This window comes from Notolabrus celidotus, chromosome 10 (assembly GCF_009762535.1).
Source record: "Notolabrus celidotus isolate fNotCel1 chromosome 10, fNotCel1.pri, whole genome shotgun sequence".
In the NCBI taxonomy this organism is placed as follows: domain Eukaryota; kingdom Metazoa; phylum Chordata; class Actinopteri; order Labriformes; family Labridae; genus Notolabrus; species Notolabrus celidotus.
The window spans coordinates 18570579-18591809 of NC_048281.1; the positions used below are offsets into that span (position 1 = coordinate 18570579).

Genomic DNA, 21231 nt, shown 5'->3' on the forward strand with positions numbered 1-21231 from the left:
GCAACCTCAGTCGTATAAATCAGGCTACAGGCGGTGTGGACTCAAGGAGGACAATCACTCCCCATGGTGCTCGGCCCTCTGCAAAAATCCAAATACTCAGAGTGAATATATGTTTAGCTCTGAGTAAGGCTCGGGGTCATTGAACCCTTGCTGATGTTAAAGTCCTATATCTTGGGTTAAAGTGGAAGGATGTCATTGTTTCTGAGTAAATAAGCTTTCTGCTTATAAAAAAGCACTGTCAATGAAAAAGTATGACCCTGAGGGTCAAAACCTCATCCAATAGATGGAAATAGTTGAAGTAGTCTTTGTATTAGGGAGAAAAACTTTCACTTTAAAACTTCAAGGAGCAATCTTTGCCAAGAGGTGAGAGAAGGGAATGACTTTATTGAGAGGAGGAGGAGGAGGAGGAGGAGGAGGAGGAGGAGGAGGAGGAGGAGGAGGAGGCTGTCTTCTCATGGCTCTTTTGGAACAATCCTGGATTTTTGACATGACTAATGGTTAAAGCCAGCTTTCCTAAGTACCTCACATGGTCATCATAGGCCCAATCTCAATGTCCACCCTCAAGCACTCACTGACTTTGATGCGCGTTCCCGCTAAGTCTGTGAGGGCTTAGGTCTGTCCCACTGTCAAATCATCAAGTGTGTGAGGGATCTCTCTCAGAGTTTTGGAGCCCTTTATGCCCCCTCTCCGTAAGTGGGCATATTTGCAGACTTAGCATAAGGGAATTACCCAGAGTTCATAGCATTGTGACGTGAAACACGGGATTCCCAGGGGAAGCCCGCAAGCATGGAAAGGTAAACGAGCGCCGTAACATGAAATTTAAAAAAGTGCGACAGTAAAAAAGAAGCATGAAAGTTGCAATGAACTTTACAGGCAAAAATATTTGCCTGTAAGTATAAATATAGAAAACAGCCTTAATCTATTCATCTTGAAATATATGTGTATACAGTATAATTCATATATTTATAGTTTTGTAGCCTATTTATATATTTTAAATGTTGTGGTTAAGCAGTCAGTACGGTAAGAGCCTGGATCACATCACTGGCAGTCAATCGTCCCTTAAGCGCCTTGAATTTGAGGAAAGTAAAAATTGTGCAATAAAAAATCCTAACACTGCTAAGGTGAGCTGGTGACGTCATGCAGGTTACGTGAGAAGTCTCAAAGTGATGTCCCATTCCCAGTTCTACAGTTTTGAGCCCTAACAGCCTTCTGCCCTCAATCTCTTTCCAGCTGACGTCAATTAAGTCAAGAAGGGCTCAGGGCTTAGGGAGGACATTGAGATTGGGCCATAGCATCTTATTTTTTGTCTTTGCTTACATATTTGTCATTTGTGTTTCTGTATATAAATGAGGTAATTGACCTTAAGAAAGAACTACTTGAAATCATACATTTTCAGATATCAGTACAAACCTTTCTAGCGTTCTTCCTTACTGGATGCATGTGTGTTCTAAGGAGTGTCCTCATTTAAGACAACCAGGAGGAGGACCAGTAGTATAAAAGGGCCGTAACTGACTCTGCACTCAAGAGGGAGGTAAAACACTTGACTGTATATCAACAGTGGGAGTGAACCCGCATCCTCTCAGGAACTCTAGGCTTTCTCCTCATAAACACTATCTCAGGCCGAGCCACACAAATGGATTTCAAGATAAGCTATGAGGCCTGGCCCTGCTGAAATCCATTGAGTATATTTCTGACGCTCTGTGTCCATCAGAACAAAGCTTCACAGCCACACAGGATGACCGGTCTTATCCACCCTGCCCTTGCATTATCAGCTGTCATCGATGCGGTGTCTCCCTGTCTCTGTGCATGTGTCACTGCAAACTAAATGTACAAAGTTCATTTCTGCTAATTTTGGTGCAGCAGAAGGCAGTTTTTCTGGCAGGATTCCAGCAAGCTTCATTACTATGCTAAGATAATCATTCATACAGAGCAGCAGAGAAAATGTGAGAGCCAAAAAAGCTTTCAGGCCTGCCGAGAACGGCCAGGAGACGCAAGGGTTATGCTCTGATCATCTTAAGAGGTCTGTTACATCTGGTGAGGAAGGATGAGAGGCGAGAGAGACCAGAAAAAAAGAGAGAAAAATATGAAAATTAGAGCGAAAGATAACGTTCTGACTGGTGACGCTGCCTGTTGTGTGCTGAGGTGGAGCAGCCAATGTTCCTGCCTAATCTCTGTATCCCAAAATAAGCGACTCTCACTCTTTGGTAATTCATTCACCAATTAATCTTACAGCTGCAAATTATTCCCTTTTATGATGTTTGTGCTGCCTCTCCATGACTCCCTCTCTGTTAACAGCAGAGCGTTACCTGTTCTGAGCCGTGAAGGTCTCCCTCTGAGGGTGGAGGCCGCTGTACACCACTCTGATCAGGTCATGTTGACTGAGAGCTCCCTCTGTCAATGCCATGGATCCCAGACTCGAAGGCTACACACACACAAACACAGACACACAAAAAGACAAACGCAGTTAATTAAACACTTGTCCACCGTGTTGGCTTTTACACCATGCCGGTAATTTGGCAGCAGTGATGCTGAGAGAAACACGCAGCTGCTGTGCCCCTCAAGGTGACACACTGGAGCCTTTGCTGTGCTCACATCTGCTGTTATTAATTTTCAGACTTGTGAAATTTTTTAATTAAATTGAATTATTTGATAGGTTTGATTTAGTTTTACATAATTCTAATACACAGCATGACGTTCATGCATTGCACAGAGTTTATAGCTGTTGTTAATTTTCAAACCTTGTCTCTAGTTAGGTTTTACATGTACAGTGTAATTAAATACAGCAATCAGTAACATTAAAACACAGATATGCAGATATAAGAATATTTTATTTTTTTATTTATTTAACCTTTATTTAATCAGGTGAGTTAATTGAGAACCAATTCTCATTTGCAATAACGACCTGGGAATACAACACAACACATTTACCATTTTATAACAATACATAAGTTCTATGCAACAATATCAGTCATTCAAATACAATATCCACCGACTTCAGACAGTGCAAAATGCAGCAGCCCGGCTTTTAACTAGAACAAAAAGAAAATTCCCACATCACCCCAATTTTAGAATCCCTACACTGGCTTCCTGTTGTTTTTAGGCTAGATTTGAAGATACTTTTAATCACGTTTAAAGCACAACATGGACCCGCCCCTCGATACACTTCTGAGCTCTTATCCCCCCATAAACCAAGATGCAGTCTGAGAAGCAGTGCTCTGCTTGCTGTTCCACGATCTAGACTAATAACTAAAGGCGACAGGCCCTTTGCTTTCAGAGCCTCCTGACTGTGGAACAGCCTGCCAGAGGAAATCAGACTTGCAAAGTCAGTCCCTCATTCTGTTTCACTTCTCAAAACAAACTTTTATCGTAAAGCTTTTATTTTGTGAATTTTTTTTTTACATTTTACCTTTCATTTGCTTTTATTGTTCTTGTGAAGCACTTTGTTACTTGTATCAAAAAGTGATATACACCCCATCTACAGTAAAACTGTGGTATAGGGAGATTTTCAATGTGATGCCTCACAAAAGGATAACTGCCGTTTTTAGGACCAATGAAGGCTCATTCCTTAAGATCTGGAATCCTGTTCTGGATTATTTACCTTCAGATCTCAAACATACACTGTTAAAAAGCCAGTACCCGTCAGAGTGGACTTATGTGCTAAAACTAGTGTTGTTGTTGGTTTTTTGTTTTTGTTATTCTCTCTCTGCTTTTTGTGTTTGTTTGTTTCTTTTGTCTTTGTTAATCTTACTTTTTGTCATGTGTCATGTCTTTTTGAGTCAAAGGTCTGTTATTATTATTTTTTTCTGTGCTTGGGGGAAGGGGTGACAGCACATATCTTTGTCTGAAAATCTGCTTCGTACTAAAAATGAGCCTTGAATTTTGTTTTTTTGTTCTGAAAATGATAAAATAATAAAAACAAGTTGAAAAAAAAAGTGATATTCAAATAAATGTATTCTTCTTCTTCTTCTTCTTCTTCTTACTATTATTATTATTATTATTATTATTATTATTATTATTATTATTATTATTATTATTATTATTATATGCTAAAAATGTACAGAGCTTGTTTTCTTTTATCCAACTTGTGATGTTGCAGATGCATCTCTCCTGGTCCTGCATACTAGAGATATTCTGGGGTACTAGTTTCCTAGTCATCAAAACAGAAATTTAAACTCAGATTAACTGACTTGTTTAGAGGTAAGAAAAAACGAAGAAACAGTCAACATCTTCCATAATTTATTAAACACGGTGAGGAGTGTGGCTAACATTAGCGGATGTTAGTCTTTGCTTAGATGCAAGTTTAACCAGACACAGCCTACAGTCGACTTTATGTCCATTTTCTGGATCAAAATACTGTCAATCTGCATCGCACTATGGGATGCTGTCTGTCCACTGTGCTTGTTTACATCCATGTTGCTTTATGGCAGTAGTCATTAACTGGACCTACAGACCCAGCTAGTGACAGACGCCAGAGCGACAGCTTAGCAGGGGCAGAGCCAGACTGTTTGGACTGGGTAGGACAAACTGGGGCACTGACTTTGGTGACCTGGTGGCCAGGTGCATTAAACATTACGGACCTACCCTGAACTTAGGATTCTCTCTACTAATGACATCTACTTTAACTTCAAATATAAAAGAATCCCAAAAATGTGATATTCTTGTGTAAAATATTTCACATTGAAAGGTAACAACATTTAAATATGATTCACTTCATTCTTGTAAAAGTGATCGTCAACTCTTAACCCTGTGGCTTGTCTTTTGTGGATGGTTTTGATGTTCATCCTTTGTATTTGAATAAAGTTATTTAAAATAAAAGATTATTCCGCTTTTTTCTTCACAGTTTCTTTGCTGGTCCTTTTGGGTCATAACTCTGAAAAGTACAACATATTACAAAGTAAACCTCCAAAACTAAAAGTAATGAAAGTTAAACGTTACCTCTGCACTTTAAAGAAAATTAAAAAAGCATTAAAAACTGAATAAGACAAAACTGAAATTGGAAACATAAATTCAAAATCAAATAAAGATGAAACTGGCAGTAGATGTATCGCTCTTTTGTCTTAGACATCTTGAAAACTGAAACAATGACTGATTAGAGTGAGTAAAGTCCCTCTCAAAGTCAGAATACATGAAGCCACGTCACTGTAAGGAATGAAAGTCACCTCTAAATTGAATTAAATTGATATTGCATCATAAGACATGCGTCATAAGACATATGTGAGCAGACAAGGAGGGGATGAGGTATTGACTCAGACAGCGAGAGAGAGAGAGTATGTTAAAGATACACGCCTGGGGATGTGGTCACATGATGCATTGGTCTGTACTACAGCCAAGGAGGCTTGTTGTCATTCACACACACACACACACACACAGAGACACACACACACAGACACACACAGACACAGACACAGACACAGACACACACACACACACACACACACACACACACACACACACACACACACACACACACACACACACACACACACACACACACACACACACACACACACACACACACACACACACACACACACACACACCCTGCACCTCCTCCCCACCTCCATGCTTTCTTCATTCTCTCAGCATGGAAGGACGAGGCCTCTCAAGCTTGTAATTACAGCAATAAATGGCTCTCAGCACACGCCACATACTGCAGTCTCATCCACAATTACACGCACTCTCACTCTAGCACCTGCTTAAGGTCCATCATACTGCATGGAAATATACTGTTATGTAAAAAACTGAAATAGCTGGCCAATGAGAAACCCTGCTTATTTATATCCCCAGAAAATGGTCCTAGGTCAGCATTTCTTGTTAGACATCTTGGTAAAGGAATTCCACCTCATCACAACAGTCGATATTGCCGCCCTGTTTCAGCAGTCAGGTCAGTGGATGTGGGGGTGGCACAGACCCAGCATGACAGAGTGACTCAAACAGAACTAAACAGGGATGAACGCACAGTTAAGAGTAACCTTATTCTAAAATAAATTAATAAACACATTTCAGATTAATTTATTCCTACCAAGATCTTTGTTGAGCCTCACATGTACCAAAGTCAGTCAAAGTTCAAATAGCGTTAGAAACAAAAGGTAAGAAAAGTCGTTCTGACAGAGACATTTTAGTGTGTTTGTGTCCTAAAAACAAATTGGCAGCACATGAAGGTAATGAGAAAAGCTGTCTGTCATAAAGAGGAGCGTATTTTAGATTGGACAAACTTCCCTCTAAGACATTCAATATTGAAAGCTTTCAGTTGTGACGGCACACGCAGAGGGATAAGCCCTGAAGCTGAAGGTAATTAAAATGGACACTGAGGAGGTGTCATCTTCCAAATAGCCTCCTCAGTTAGTTTCTGTAATGCTCAAAAGTCAGTAGGAAGGAGGCAAAGTCAGAAGAGAGAAAGGGAGATAGGGGTCAGGGAGACCCGTGTGAGAAAGAACCTGATTAATAGGTCAGACAGGAGACCCACCTCATGATATATCGATGGTTTGGACAGAGATGGGATTGTGAAGGAGAGGAGCTTGCTGTTGCCATCCTTGTCCACAATCTCCTGCAAAAAAACAAGAACAAAGAGAAGGATGCAGAGTCAGAAAAGGCTGCGTCATTAAACAGTTTGATCCTTGATTCTTAATTATACTGAGAGTTAGTGCAAGTCGGATCTGTATGCAGACTTCTTACTCCATAATCAACCAAGTTTAGCCCCTCTCTGGGGACCAGGGAATGTATTTAGTGACATATGTTTTCCAATATCTGTACAATCACTGTCCCTCACATTGTTGTGCGAGTGTAAAAAACAATCTGCTGCCACATGTTATTGACTCTGACAGATTAAATGTCACTGGCAGCACCCTCCCTATTCGATTTCAATTTCACACTGCGATACAAAACACGATGACGAATGCATCACTGTAAACGATGCCATCTCTAAACACATTCCCTGATTATCTCCACTAGTCACGATCACAGGGAAAACCATGATGAAGCTCATTCACTGAGACGCAACGCTGGGCATTTTTCATTTGGCAGAAAGCACTTGTTATCCTGACTTTGTTCTATAAACCTATTACGTGATGCTAAAGAGGGTTTAATTAGTGTGAAGGAGTTTTCAAAGTAACAGTTTTTACCTCGTGTGAGCTCAACTGGTATTGTAAAGTGACTAAAAAGAAGAAATAATCAGGCTTTCTTTGAGTGTGTAAATTATTTACCTTTATAATGTAAACTGGATTAAGAAGGGGTGGGGTGGGGGGGTGGGGGGTACTTTTACCCAGCTGTGCTTGATTCTAATTGGTCAAAGGCTCATTGTGATGGCCATTATCTCCCAACAACAAAATCAAAAGCCTAATCCCATATGTCACCTCTGCCTGTTGACACTGTGGCAAAATGTTTGTTTCTGTCAGCATTATAAATTAGTGAAGAATTAGGGACATTTTTAATATTACACTTAAAGCTGGGGTTGGTAGTCAGATTTAGATACACTTTTTGTTATACTGGTTAAAATTATCTTTATATCCCGATGGCAATCAATACATAATATGTTCTTAGAAAAGAGTGACAAAAAGCCTCTATCTACAGCCGGAGTTAACCTGGGGAAACACCAACCAATCCCTGCCATCAGGAGCCAAATTATGAAACCAATCAAATCCCGTCCTGCCATTCTGCTCGCCTCCTGCGTGTACATTTCAAGTTTGTTTGTGTTTTTAACTTTCACTATGATAATGTTTTGGTTTTTTCTTACCGCTGAGTGAGACATGAGTTGACGTAAACACAAACGATGTGCTGTGGACTGGTTTAATCAGTCACGATCATATGGTCGCGAAGCAGCAGCGCTCGTGCATGTGAGTGGGGGCGTCGTTTTGGAGGAGCTCCAAGGGGAGGAGGGGAGGAGTTAGACGGAGTCCTGAGGACATGCTACATTCAAATTCATGCTAGTTTTCCGTGACTACCAACCCAAGCTTTAATTATTTAGTTAATATCTGACCAGTCACCAGCAAAAGAAAAGAAAAGGAGGGGAAAAACTGTGCAGAAGCAGCCAGGGAGATAAAAAAAAAAAGAGCTGAGATAGAGATGTTGACAATATTGGTGGTTATGTGGATGAGAATTCCTTCAGGCTGAGACAAGACTTGCTCACCCTGTAACGTTTTTAATCCCCATAACTACCAACTCACTATACATTATCCCTTACTTGATTTTATGGTCAGGTTTTGTTTTCCTTTTGCATGAGGTCACAGCTTGTACAATGATGCGAAGAAAACAAAACACAACATCAGTTTTATCCTGCCACACGCCCACCAGCCATAATCTACAATTTGGAACATGGTACCGAAATGGCTTTTATCCCTTTCATCGCCTATTCTCTGTGAGTGTAATGTCAGTCCGGGCCTCATCCTGCCCTTCACTGGCAGGCAGTATATCTCTGAATATCTGATGGGGCTGCTGAAGGCAAAGCAGTTTATCAGAGCTTAGTTGTCACTGACCAGAGGCATGAGCATGTAGTATGTGTGTGTAAGAGTGTGTGTTTCAGTTGTACAGATAAATAAATTATGCATGGATATACCTTGGGCCATGCTGCCTGACATGGAGCTCTTCCTATTGATATCTCCAGCTCTTAGCTCAGTGCCCCCCAGGGTTCTTCCTGGTGATGCAATCTATCCTGGGTCTATCCATTAAAAGAGCTTCTCCCTGTAGATTGCCTTTAATGTCAACAGGCTTACAGCCTCACTAATGTTCCCACTCAATCAGGCTCGAAAGGTTTACACTATGACAACCATGTTTTTAGTATTGCCAAGAACACCATTTAAGAACTGTGACATAAGGCGTTTTTCGACCGGAGGAACTTTACCCCTGAACTAGGGACTTTACCCCTGAACTACGTGCGTTTCAACCGGTGGAACTAGGGTCTAAGATCAGTTCATAAAAAGACCCTGCTAGGGGGGGTAGTACTTTTCAAAAAGCCCCGGGGCTTTTGGGGGGCAGGGCCTGCAATGCTGAACGTGTTTGATTTGCAGATTAACTGAAGTGTTTTTATTCCGCCTGTTGTCCACAAAAATATCAAACACGTGTGATTCACTTGATTTCTCTTTCTTTCATTAGTTTTTATTTGTTCTATCTTTATTGTATGTGTGTGTACTTTTAAACAAAAGAAGCTGTGATTCTCTTGATTTAGCAGCTCGTAACAGTAGTCTTCTCTCAGCGCACCTGCGAATGCGTCTCTCCCGGTGTTAGGGTTTTAAAAGTGATCGTCTAAAGACGTTTGTGAGGGATGTATCCGGCTGAAAGTCGGCAGTTAACAGGGTCGCTGTTTAAACCAAAACACCGGCGATCTCTGCCACGGCTTTATGATTTAAAAATGATTTTAAAGCCGTGTTGAAACGTCTTTGCTTTTGACACATTCATAGTTGAATAACTGCTACAAAAACACAACCATCATCAGGGTAGCCATACTGCTAAAAGTATCCCAATATTAATCATTTTCAAGCAGTAGCTAAATTGCATACGTTATTATGTAATCTTCAAAGTATGAAACTGAGGCTGCTAATGAGCGATGTATGCATTCTATAGAGAGAAGAGAAAGGGGGAACAAAGCATGGCTGGGTATATAAACTTGCCACAAACCAAACCATCCTGTTTAGCTACAAATCATATTGTCTGTTTGATGTTAAGTTCCACTGTGGGAATTTGTAAACTGTGGCCATCCTGTGGACATTAGGGTTTGTTTAGTCATTCACTAATCTGAGGACTTAAAATATGTAATATGTTAACATGCCTGAGCTAGCAAGAATCCTTATTTAAATAGGTCATCTCTATGAAGGTCAGAAACAAACAAACAACATAAGCAACCTCAAGTGGCAACATAAAGCTAAAAATATACTATGAAACTCAAATCAGCTCAACATCCTTTCTGCTGTGGGGATACAGTTTTTCTCAAGGACACTTATTCAACACATTTCTTGGTTAATTATTTAGGGTACACAGTTGCTTAAAAAGTCCATGTAAATAACTATTACTCATCTGGATTGCAGAGATCATTGGGTAATTTTTACTCTTTAAATAAGCTTAGTTGCTTTTTATTATTGACAGCTCAATTTCTGCAGAGATGGAGAAGCTATTTTGCATCCCTATACACAAACCCTGGAATTGGGGATGCAAAATGGCACACAAAAACATACTGAGAGCTATATTGCATTCCTCTTGGCCTAATTTGTATCCCTATTGGTCACATTAAGCATATGTTGATATTGGGGATGCAAAATGGCACTGGCAATGGTACTGGGGCTGACACCTACCAGGTTATACATGCCCAGTAGGAGTGCCTCAATGCACCCGTTACTCTGGCGATCCCTGCTGGCCGTGACACGCAGATATACCCACACCAGCTCAGGCAGGAACTGCAGGGTGAAGCGGCGCAGGCGGTCTTCAGAGCTCCTGTACAGCTCGAACAGCTGGTGGCACACAGGCTCCAGTAGCTGGGTTGGAGTGGGAGGGGACACAAAGGTTAATGCAAATACATACAAGTCTGAGACCCTTGTGTAAAAACAATATGACTAATGAGTTGCAGCATCTAGTTATGATAAAACAGGACAGTATTGGTGAATAAGTAAAGACAGGTTAATGATTTAAAGTAGGGATGCACAATATTAACGGCACATTATCTGTATCGGCAGATATTGGCTTTAAAATGAACAAATCGGATATCGGCCAACACGCCGATATAATTAACCAATAAAATAATGGGCTGCTGCCCACATGTTGGTTAAGTTAAATTGAATTTTTAAGCAGCAGTCTGTAAGGAACGTGTAGCTGACTAATTTAGGCACATTTACTGTCAAAGAGTAAACCATTTTATTTAATTTAGGTTTAATTGCTGTGCAGTTGAACTTTTCACATGTTCCTGTGAACAGAGGTAAGGTTTACTTAAGTGTGCAGAAAAAAAATATCGGTATTGGTAATCGGCTAAATGAGTTGTAAAATATCGGCATATCGGATATCGGTAAAAAATCCAATATCGTGCATCCCTAATTTAATGTAATAAATACATTTATATAATCATATGAGTTAAACTTATTCATCATATTAACATATACAGATTCCCAAAGAGATGCGCAGTATACAACATTTAGCACTGGGCGTGGTGTAGAGAGAGATATGATAGTGTGATGGAACCCTATTCTCTCACTTCTAAAACTCTATACGCGGTTGTAAATACTCAGAGACACTATAACTCCTGCACAGCTCTTATTTCAAAGCATGAATGAATGTCAGCCTGACTGTATCACAGCAGAGTGGACAGATGGAGGGAAAGTTTTGCAGTCCGTCAATAGAGGGAGGCGTGTAGGAGCAGAGGGGATAAATCACTACAATGGAAGTCTGGTCAGATGTAGTCTCAGGGGAGCCAGCTGAGCCAATGTGTTTATACTGTCCAGGGGTCAGTGAAGTGAGTGCCCACACAGCACTTCTGCTAATGTGTGTATTTGGTACGCGTGTGTGTGTGTGTTGCACTGTGACTGACCCTGAAAGAAGCAGCTAACTTATTAATGAACTTGGTGAGGCATTTGTCCCTCCATGTCATCAGTAAGAAACATACAATATTCAACTGCACTGTGCAACCTCTCCCCCTCTCTCTCTCTCTCTCCATACGCAAGCACACTGTTGTTTGAACTCTCTGGGCTGGATCGCCTCTCTGATCATTAATGGGATTGCGTAACCAGATTGACAACACTAATCGAATTTAGGTCCTCCGCTGCCTGACACCCAAGCTCATTCATGAGAGAATGGGGGGCACAGACTGTTTCATTAAGGGGAAATTAAAGTCGTATGAGATGCATTTAGTGCCTCGGGCCTTTGCTCAGATTGGTGTCATTTGATAAAGAGAGAAAACACTACTCTAGTTTTGCTAGAACAGGAAACACTTGGGCATTAAAAATAGAGCGTACATGATGCAGTGCACCTAATAATAAATTAGGCTTGTGGCCAAGTCTGCTTCTATACGGTATCTGTGTTTACATCTATCTGTGCTTGCATCTTAAATAAGCATGTAGCTTTTTAGCAGGAGCAGCAGATGTGCAGAAAGCTGTGTGCATGTGAGTTCAACACACTGTGCGTCATCTCACAGGTAAAGCTCCTGGCCCTGTGCCCGTCCCTCACACTCTCTCAGAGTACAGTGTGCTTGTGTTTTAGGTGTGCATGTGTAGCCTGCAGACACCGCTGTGTGTCAGTTTTCTTGCTCACTTCCAACTGAGACTACATGATGTGAGTCACAACCAGTACATTTCTGTGAGCTAAAAACAGGACTTCACTTCAGACCCCTGCATGCGTGTGTGGCCTCACCTCATTGTTGGGGTCCTGGATGACTCTGTAAAGTGCTGGCACCAGGGTCTTCTTCAGGTGAAGGCTGCCAGCGTAGCTGTGGATGTGGGTTTCCGGTAAGGACTGGAGGAAGAAGAAGAAAGAAAAAGTTTGCTCAGCAACTGCACGTAATTCTTACATTTCCTGACAAGACTGGAGGTATGAGACAGAATGAATCATTTTCACTTGCATCATTCTAAATAGTCACCATTATTATGTGAATGAGAAACCTTGACTATATGGGCCTGAACAAACTGTGTTTGATCCTCTTGCTGCTTTAGTTGAACCTTTTTAGGAGAGGCATTTTACACAGTTATCACCAACCGTGTCTGAAATCACTCCCATTGTTTACTCAGTTTGTCTTATATAACATCCACTCAAAATTTCCCTCAACAGGGAGCAGCAAATTTAGATTTTGGACACATACTAACCATCATTCCTTGCAATGATCACTCAACAAATTTGCTGTCCTCTAACCTTCACAAACACTCACGTGAAAATGTCTCAAGTGTACCTGTAACCGTGTGACAATAACCAGCAGGAACAATACTAGTTAGTTTGGGTTGAAGGCACTGAGCAACACAGAGGATTGATATCTGGCAGGCACTGAACATCCTGGGGTGGAATTCTTTAAATGGTCAAGATTGTGTGTTTGTCTGCAGATGACAGACGGCAGAGAGATATCCGCTCAGCACGGCCCAACTATGGTCATTTTGAGGACAGAACACAGTGTGCCCGCCCGGCCTGCACCACTCACACAATGAGTCATACCGATCTATTTGCCTTGCTATTCATCATACTCCCTCTTTCTCTCGCTTTCACAATTTGGTGTGCTCCTCTGCTATCTCTCTAAATACAAAAGAACCCCTAATGTCCCTTATGTGCAACTGTGTAAAGTAGCAGAATCTCATGCCAACACTACCAAATTGCTCAGAGTTGTTTTGCTAACACTTTTTGTGTTGTAAAGTATCCCAAGTATGTATAGCTGATTGACATTCGAGAAGGTAACATATACTTGGGACCATGGATGTGCGTGCTTAGTCAATTCAACGTCATCGCTCTCGCAAGTCGGCACCAGAATTAGTCACCCAAAATAATTAATAATAATTTCAACATTGTTGGCCCAGCATGCTGGTCATATTTTGTCTAAGCTGTAACAAAGCCATCTACCACTAGTCAAGGCTGTAGCTCCAGTTAATGGTTACTGCCATAATGCTAAAATGCCAATACCAACTGGATGTGAACAAGCACAGTGTGGACAGATGGCATTGTGTATTGCGGCTAGGGTTGCAAAATACCGGGAATTTTCAAAGTTGGAAACTTTCCATGGGAATTAAGACCATGCCCCCTACATGCACTGTGCATTCCTCCATCACATGCACAGATGATTTCTAGAATCCTGCAGAGGCTAGGCTTTAAAAGCTTGAGGGAAGATGCTTTTTTATTTGCATGTTGAATGGGACTCATTGGGATTGCATTTTTGTCAATTTTTGAATGGGTTGGGTCGGGGGATGAGTAATATTTAACTCAACATTCATATTTTTGTTCTTCAATGAAATAATTGATGTTCAATAAAATATTTAATACTTGATAAAGTTCTACTTACAAATAAATCTGTTTTAATTGTATTATTTTGGATGGATGTCTGCTTATAACAAAACAAATATTTATGCTTGGATATGATACCCTTCTGTTGAATGTCAGGCAAGTCTCACAGATTGAATCAAAGTGGGTCTGTTCACTGCGATGGGAAAATGCTTTGAGGTTTAGCTGACGTGTTGAGCCTGAAACATGATTCATGTCAAGTTTACGTTGATGAAACTAGAGGTGACAATATAGAGCTGGCCCTGAGTCTTACCTGTTCTTAGTAAGCTGCAATTCTTGCATGAATTCACTTAATAGAATAGTTATAATCAAAAGGCCTGCAAGGTTGGAAGAATACAGATGACATGCAAAAACTCGCAGGCTCAATACTCTTTAATAATCAGAGCAGTTACGCCCACAGTTTGTGGTTTTGGAGAGAAAAAGCCTCCAAAAGATGACCTCAGGGAGAACATTTCACTTTCATGAGTCATGATGGAGAAGCAGAGGAGGTGACAGCCTTTACCTTGAATTCTGAGAGCCATTCTTCGACAACACTGCGCTCTGAACCCAGCATCTTCTTCAGAGACCCCCCCTCAGCTGCCTGGTGGATGGACAAACAGAGAAAATTAGGTGCTTTTTCAAAATGTACAGTTTGTGCCTGTAATGACATGTTTTCCCGATTGTGTGATGAATAAAGGAGTATCTTATCTTATCTTATCTTATCTTATCTTATCTTAATAGACACATGATGGCAAGTTCCATGTTTGAGTCATTTTACAATTTTCAAAGTCCTCATGCTTCAAAAGAACTGACAGCAAAATGACCAAGACCACAGTTCATAATGCTTCTACCCTTCCAAATATGCAGGAATTAACTGAAAACTTCAGACACCTGAAATCTGATGAGGCAGGGTTGTCATCGGTGGTCAAAGCTCAGTTGGCCTTCAATGTCTCTGAGTATGGAAGCTGTGACGCTGGCTGCACTGTTACATAAGGGGCCAATTCAGTGACCTCATCGGTCACCAGGGATCAGAGATGACATGAACATTACAGGAAGTCAGACAGGATTCCCCTTGAAAGTTTAAATGCAGAGCGGTTAAGCTGCAGTCTTTGTTGTTTAGGGTGCATACGCATTTCTACAAAAACTTCTGAAAGAGACACAAAACCTCAACAAAGAAAAAATAAAAATAAAATGTAACTTGCTATGAGGTTTTCATGGAACCTCAAAGAGAAATAAAACAAAAACTCTTCTAACATCAAAAATCACTTAATAATTAAATAAAAGAAGTGAAATAACCAGAGAGCTGCTGACCTGAGTTTCCTACATTTTATCCCAGATTTATTCACGACACATATTCAAACATATTCTAATCCCAGGCTTCAGTCACACTGTTATCCCTGCTCTTGTTCTCTGTATGCAGCAGCTAAAAATAACTTCAGCAAACTGCCCAAAATAAAAAGCCATTTCTCCTTCAGACTTCATCCCATGGAAAAAAATTAATTATCCCATAAAAAGGCGAGCTATGAAGGAGACATGTGTCTCAGAAAGTGTGTGTGTGCGTGCGTGCATGCATGCGTGTGTGTGTGTTTGCGTAGAGTGAGAGGTGGAACATTCACAGACTCCAGAGACAGCTTGGGTACAGATTTAAGTTACGTCGTTGTGAGACAAAGTGTGAGCCAAGCTACCAAACAGACTGAGATGAATAATGTTTATGTAATTTTAGAATTAATGTCAAAATTATTTCACACCTTATGACTACTTTCACTTAAGACTGCTACAATATAGCTACCATTATTAGCCTTTAAGAACTCAAAACAGCATCAAATCAAACTGAATTCAATGAAGCTAGAATTCAAATATTACAGGACACAACACAGAGCAAAAGAGCAAGTCATGAACACAAGGCCTTTTTGAAAACATGAGTCGACTGTTATCAGGATATGCATCCCTCTTTATGTTTTGATTTAGGAATATAATTAGTTTGTGTCACTCTAATCCACCATGTCATTTCCAGCGTATCATGCCAGTGTGTTTTAGACGTCAGCTTAATGTGCTCAGCTGCTTCCACCTTCCAAAAGGCTTTCTTCTGGTTTTGAGTTGATGGGATTAGGGATTAGGGCTAACTCCATGTATTCTAATTTCTAAGTGGGAAGATCCCATTCGAGGTAAGTGCCCTTATTTAACTTCTGCAGGACACTGAATCTGATACCTGCATGATTCAAGAAAAATCCCCTCAGTCTAAGCTTTTGATCCAATTCCTTAGATGAGAATGAAATTAAGAGCAGGATGAAAAGATGAATGGGAAACATAAATATACATTCCTCTCTTTTCATTTGTTTTGAGATCTATTTCATAAAAGTCACATAGTGCTAATAACCTATCGCAATAAAATATGTGACCTGTTCACTGCCCTCTTCATGCTCCTCCCTTTGTGCTCCCACAGCAAGAGACATGTGACAGAAGAGTGATGTAAATAAACTCATTGCGGCTGTATCTGGGTCAGTGTCCCCTGGTTAACTTTCATACATGCAAGCAAACAGAACTGAGCAAACTGATTAAACATGGACAGTTATTCAGGGAGCTGAGCAGTTAAGACTTAGAGAGCGGGGCAGATGTAAGAGTAAAGACGGTGTAGGCACAAACTTGGGAATGTGCATTATGCAGAATTTGTCAGATTTAAGAAACCTCTGCTTAAATGTTCACCGTGAGTGTCTTTCTGTGAGTCCCACATAGACTGAAACTGTGTGTTTATGTGCACAGTCTTAATGCTTAAGCTAACAGTAAGCCAGAATGGTGACACACCCCTGTTTAATCTCATTTGTTACACCAGAGTCATTACAGGCCAGGAAGCTTGCAACAGCTTGAAGGCCTCTCTGGATTTACATTTCACTTTCTCTGTTTCATACCCCAGGACAGGAAATGTAAACTTGATTAGTTTTGCTGGGAAAAAAAAGTCAATGTAAACAATGAAATACTGCAATTACAATTTTATTCAAGGCCTGAAAATGGGGATTAGGATTGATGCTTTAAAATACAATGTAGCTAAATGATATTGATTTTTATATTAAAGGTCATTTTTATCATTCCACAGCTCACTATCCGAATAATTAGTCAGTCTTTACTGCTATGACAAGTGTTCTTTAACCCTCCTGTTATGTTGCGGGTCAAATTTACCCTTTTTAAAGTCTATTTTAGGCAATATATGTCTTCCAAACCAGCTAAATGCAGCATTAAAATCTGGGCAGCATGTGACAGAAGAGGTGTCGCGTTAATTTATCAACATCACTTCATAAAAAATAAAAAAAATAAAATAAAAATAAAATTTAAAACAAAATAAACAAAAATCAATGTCATGAAAAACTATTGTATTTATATTTTGGGCTTTCCAATGTACACTAAAGTTTTAATATGAATTTTAATTAAAAACGAGTGAGTTATCCTCATTGAACCATGATCTGTGAGAATTAAAAAACACCGATGGACTAAATCTTGATTTAAATGGTTAATAATGAAGTTAAAAATTAGATTAAAAAAATGTGTATTTGGATTTTTTGTGGTTCCTAACTCTTCTTTTTTTCTATTTATAAACAACATAAAATAGAATGTACTTTTCTTTTTTTTTTTTTTTTCATGTTCATGTTATCGTTTTGATACCTCTGCAAATCAGAATTTTCATCCAGACTAGGAGATTACTTAGCCTGCCTGCTCGCTCTCATCTTGGCTCCCTGAATGGTACCAGGAAATGTAACAGGACAGGTTTGGAGATACAAGATTTCTGATTTGTTCTGTCTGGAGGAGACGGAGATCACGGTCGCCACTCCGAGCAGATGACAATCTGAACCGGTCTAATCTTTTTGTGCGAGTGCTCTCCTTTAATCTGTGAATTGAAAGGCTCCATTTAGTTAGCTTGTTCAGCTCTTCATGAAAGGCTGAGTCATTCATTTCCTCTGGCTTGTCAAACTGTCAAAGACTCGCTGAAGTGAAGTTCTCCATTGGCCGGGGCAGGCTTATCAGTTACCATGGGAACTGCAGTCTAGTGACTTTCAGGCAATGGCAAAAAAAATTCACCACCGAGTTATGACTGTTTTTGAAAAAAACAACTAATGTTATGAAAGCTGTGTGGCAGTGAGTCGAGGCTGACAAGAACTGCCCAGACTGAATACATCATGAACGTGTACGTCACATGTCTCCAAATAACAAAGCACAAAACCTTCACAGATATAGGATGTTCATATCGTAACCATCATATATATATATATATATATATATATATATAAACACCAGCTCTGCCACCAACAGAGCGTCATGCTGAGCTGTCAGTTGTATTTGGAAAGTCTGCGGCTGTTTCACTTATTTTAGGCAGCCAATAGGGTTGTGATGACAGCTGTTCATACGTGTAGAGACCATAGATTATATTAAATATTGACGTAGGATCCATGACGTTCCCCATCTGTTTCTGAAGCGCTGTTTTGAGGCCAATTGTTGTCTGCAGCCATATTGCTGCTGTCGAGCGATTGTGATGTAAAGAGGTGAAGTTTGAGTCTCCTAGCCAACAGCTACAGTGTTCCCGCCTGTCAATCAAGTCAGCTGTGCCTCTCATTGGAAGACGCGTAATCTCAATATCTTTGAAATTGCCGCGTTAGAAAAAAATTCACCCCCCTCACAGTGAGAGCAAATTGAGAAATTAGCTATCCAGACTACAGTCATGGCCAAAAGTTTTGAGAATGACACAACTATTAATTTTCACAAAGTCTGCTGTTTCAGTTTTTATAATGGCAATTTGCATATACTCCAGAATGTTATGAGGAGTGATCAGCTCAACTGCAATTAATTGCAAAGTCCCTCTTTGCCTTGAAAATGAACTTTATCACCAAAAACACATTTCCACTGCATTTCAGCCCTGCCACAAAAGGACCAGCTAACATAATTTCAATGACACACAGATGTCACACACATTAACACAGGTGTGGGTGTTGATGAGGACAAGGCTGGCGATCAATCTGTCATGATTGAGTGACTGGACACTTTAAAAGGAAGATGGTGCATGACACCATTGTTCCTCATCTGTTAGCCATGGTTACCTGCAAGGAAACACGTGCAGCCATCATTGCATTGAGAATCTGAAATTTAGTTCCAAGTTTGACAGATTTGTTATCAGTAGGGATGTAACGGTATTGCAAATATCATGGTATCTCGGTTTCAAAATTCTCAAAATAATGCCGTGGCATGTGACGGTATCAAACGGGGACTGGGAGTACTCCCGCTAGTGTAGTTTTTTTCTGGCGCTATTGAGTGGGCCAGTCTGAGAAGCAAACATCATCTCCCAGGAATGCAGAAAGCACAGAGGGGGAGCAGAGCGGAAAACTTAAACTAGTGGAACCTCCTGCAAAGTTTAAATCAGAAGTATGGACGCATTTTGGTTCTGCAGTAAACAAAAACGATCGAGGAGAAAACATGACGGACATGCAAAAAAAACTGTTTGCAGACACTGCCAGACCGCGATCGTTTACGAGTCGGGGAATACAAGTAATCTGAGAAGGCACTTGATGAATCGTCACCCGGAAAAGATTCTTGATTTGAAAGGAAGAAGCAAGCGAGGCCAAACATCAATTCGTGAAGCATTTCAACTAGGTTTACCTCATGACAGCATGAGAGCTCAAGGCGTACCCGTTGGTAGTAATACATGTGATTAGAACATTTGAGCATTATGTTTGTGTTCAATTACAGTAAGTGTGTTTATTCTAATTCCGTACCGTGGCCTTAATACCATGACGATATCGTACCGTGAGATTTTGATATTGTTGCATCCCTAGTTATGAGTTTTAAATGTTTTATTGTTGATTATTTTCCTGCATGGCAGACCAGATTTCATGGTAGGAAGGAGAAGAAGGACAACAAAGAGAGGCGGAAAGAGAGGCAAAAGCAGCAGAAGAAGAGGAAAACGAATGAGGCAACAGATGATCGTGAAGAAGATGATGAACGCAAAGATGAGGATGAAAACAAGGAGGAGGAGAAGAAGAAGCAGATAAAAGCAAGAGGGTCCTGAGACTGAGCTGCCTTGCCCTTAATGAAGCTGCTCTCATGATGGATAATAATCAGAGCGCTGCAGTTGGAGGCAGGTTAGACATGAACTGATACTCAATTATTATAAAAATCTAACAATGTGAGAAATAAAACAGGAACAGCTGTCAGATTTGATGTTTCCCTTTTTGAGACTAACAGCTTTAAGACAGAGCTGTTTGTGTTTTGGTTTAATGACACAAAGACAACAGATAAAAGTGACGGCATAAAACCTGAGGGATAAACAAAAATCAAATCTTCATAAACACATCTGCAACTCTGAGAATGCAGAGGAAACACACTAACAGGATCAACGTGGGGAGAGCTGTCAAGAACTTTAACAACCTAAATTTGAATTTCATCATGAGTCAGATTCAATAGTACTGTTTTATCTGATTGATACTGACTATTAATCTATACTGAAATAACCTGAACACCTCAGAGTTCCACAGAAAGAGGACATGGTCTATTAAAAAATGTTCTCAATGTTTGGATAAACATGTTGGTGAAAGAATCCGCTGTCGGTGGTAATAAGAAAAACAACAGGTTCAACACGTACTGTTTCTCATTTGATGTCACACAAATCAATCATTTACAATTTCATCTAATACCCCCAAATATGAGACAGTTCTAGAGGAATGCCGTACTTACCTCAGTGTCCCAGAACTCAGATCTCCACTGGGAGAGGCGAATGGTTCTCCACAGTGTCACACATCTGTCAATCACTGAGGGTCACCTGCAACAACAAGAAGAGTGATCTATTAGTCAGGTTATCACAGGCATTGGACATTTAATCAACTGGATTCACAGATCATACATTTTACATGTTCGTGTAAAAAAAGGTTGAGGATCTCACATACGGGTACAGCAATAACTGAACAGAATCACTTGAACAAGAACTTCTTAGGGTTTCACTTTTGTTAGGATGAGCTGTCAGCTGTTGATGCACAATAATAAGATGACATGTTATTGACTATTTTTCAAGGCTGCTAACAAGAAGTCACTAACTGATGGTAGTTTAAGAGAAACAGATTGTAAAGTTTTTATTGGTCATCTTTTCATGTGAAATTTCAGGCAAACATTTGATGGTCCAAGATTCTAAACTTAAGAATTTCGCCCCTTTTCTTCGTGTTACATTCATGGTTAGATTATTCTCTGTGTTTGAGACTGTTGGTCGCACAAACCAAGGTTTTAAATAACATCAACTTGAGCTTGATGAAATTCTGTGGGGATTTTAGTAGACTACTG

At 40.2% G+C, this 21231-nt stretch overlaps 1 protein-coding gene across 2 annotated transcripts in view; it reads right to left on the reverse strand.

Annotated features, from left to right (window-relative positions):
• LOC117820021 (protein FAM126B-like) overlaps positions 1 to 21231 on the reverse strand; it is a 67937-nt gene that overhangs the window by 17768 nt on the left and 28938 nt on the right. For both annotated transcript variants that reach the window (XM_034693634.1, XM_034693633.1), the window contains exons 2-7: positions 20635 to 20719; positions 14447 to 14524; positions 12322 to 12423; positions 10281 to 10460; positions 6467 to 6547; positions 2307 to 2422 (exon numbers count right to left, since the gene is read on the reverse strand). In XM_034693634.1, the coding sequence (XP_034549525.1) occupies positions 2307 to 2422; positions 6467 to 6547; positions 10281 to 10460; positions 12322 to 12423; positions 14447 to 14497 (530 nt within the window). In that variant the 5' untranslated portion in view covers positions 14498 to 14524; positions 20635 to 20719. The remainder of the gene's footprint in view (positions 1 to 2306; positions 2423 to 6466; positions 6548 to 10280; positions 10461 to 12321; positions 12424 to 14446; positions 14525 to 20634; positions 20720 to 21231) is intronic.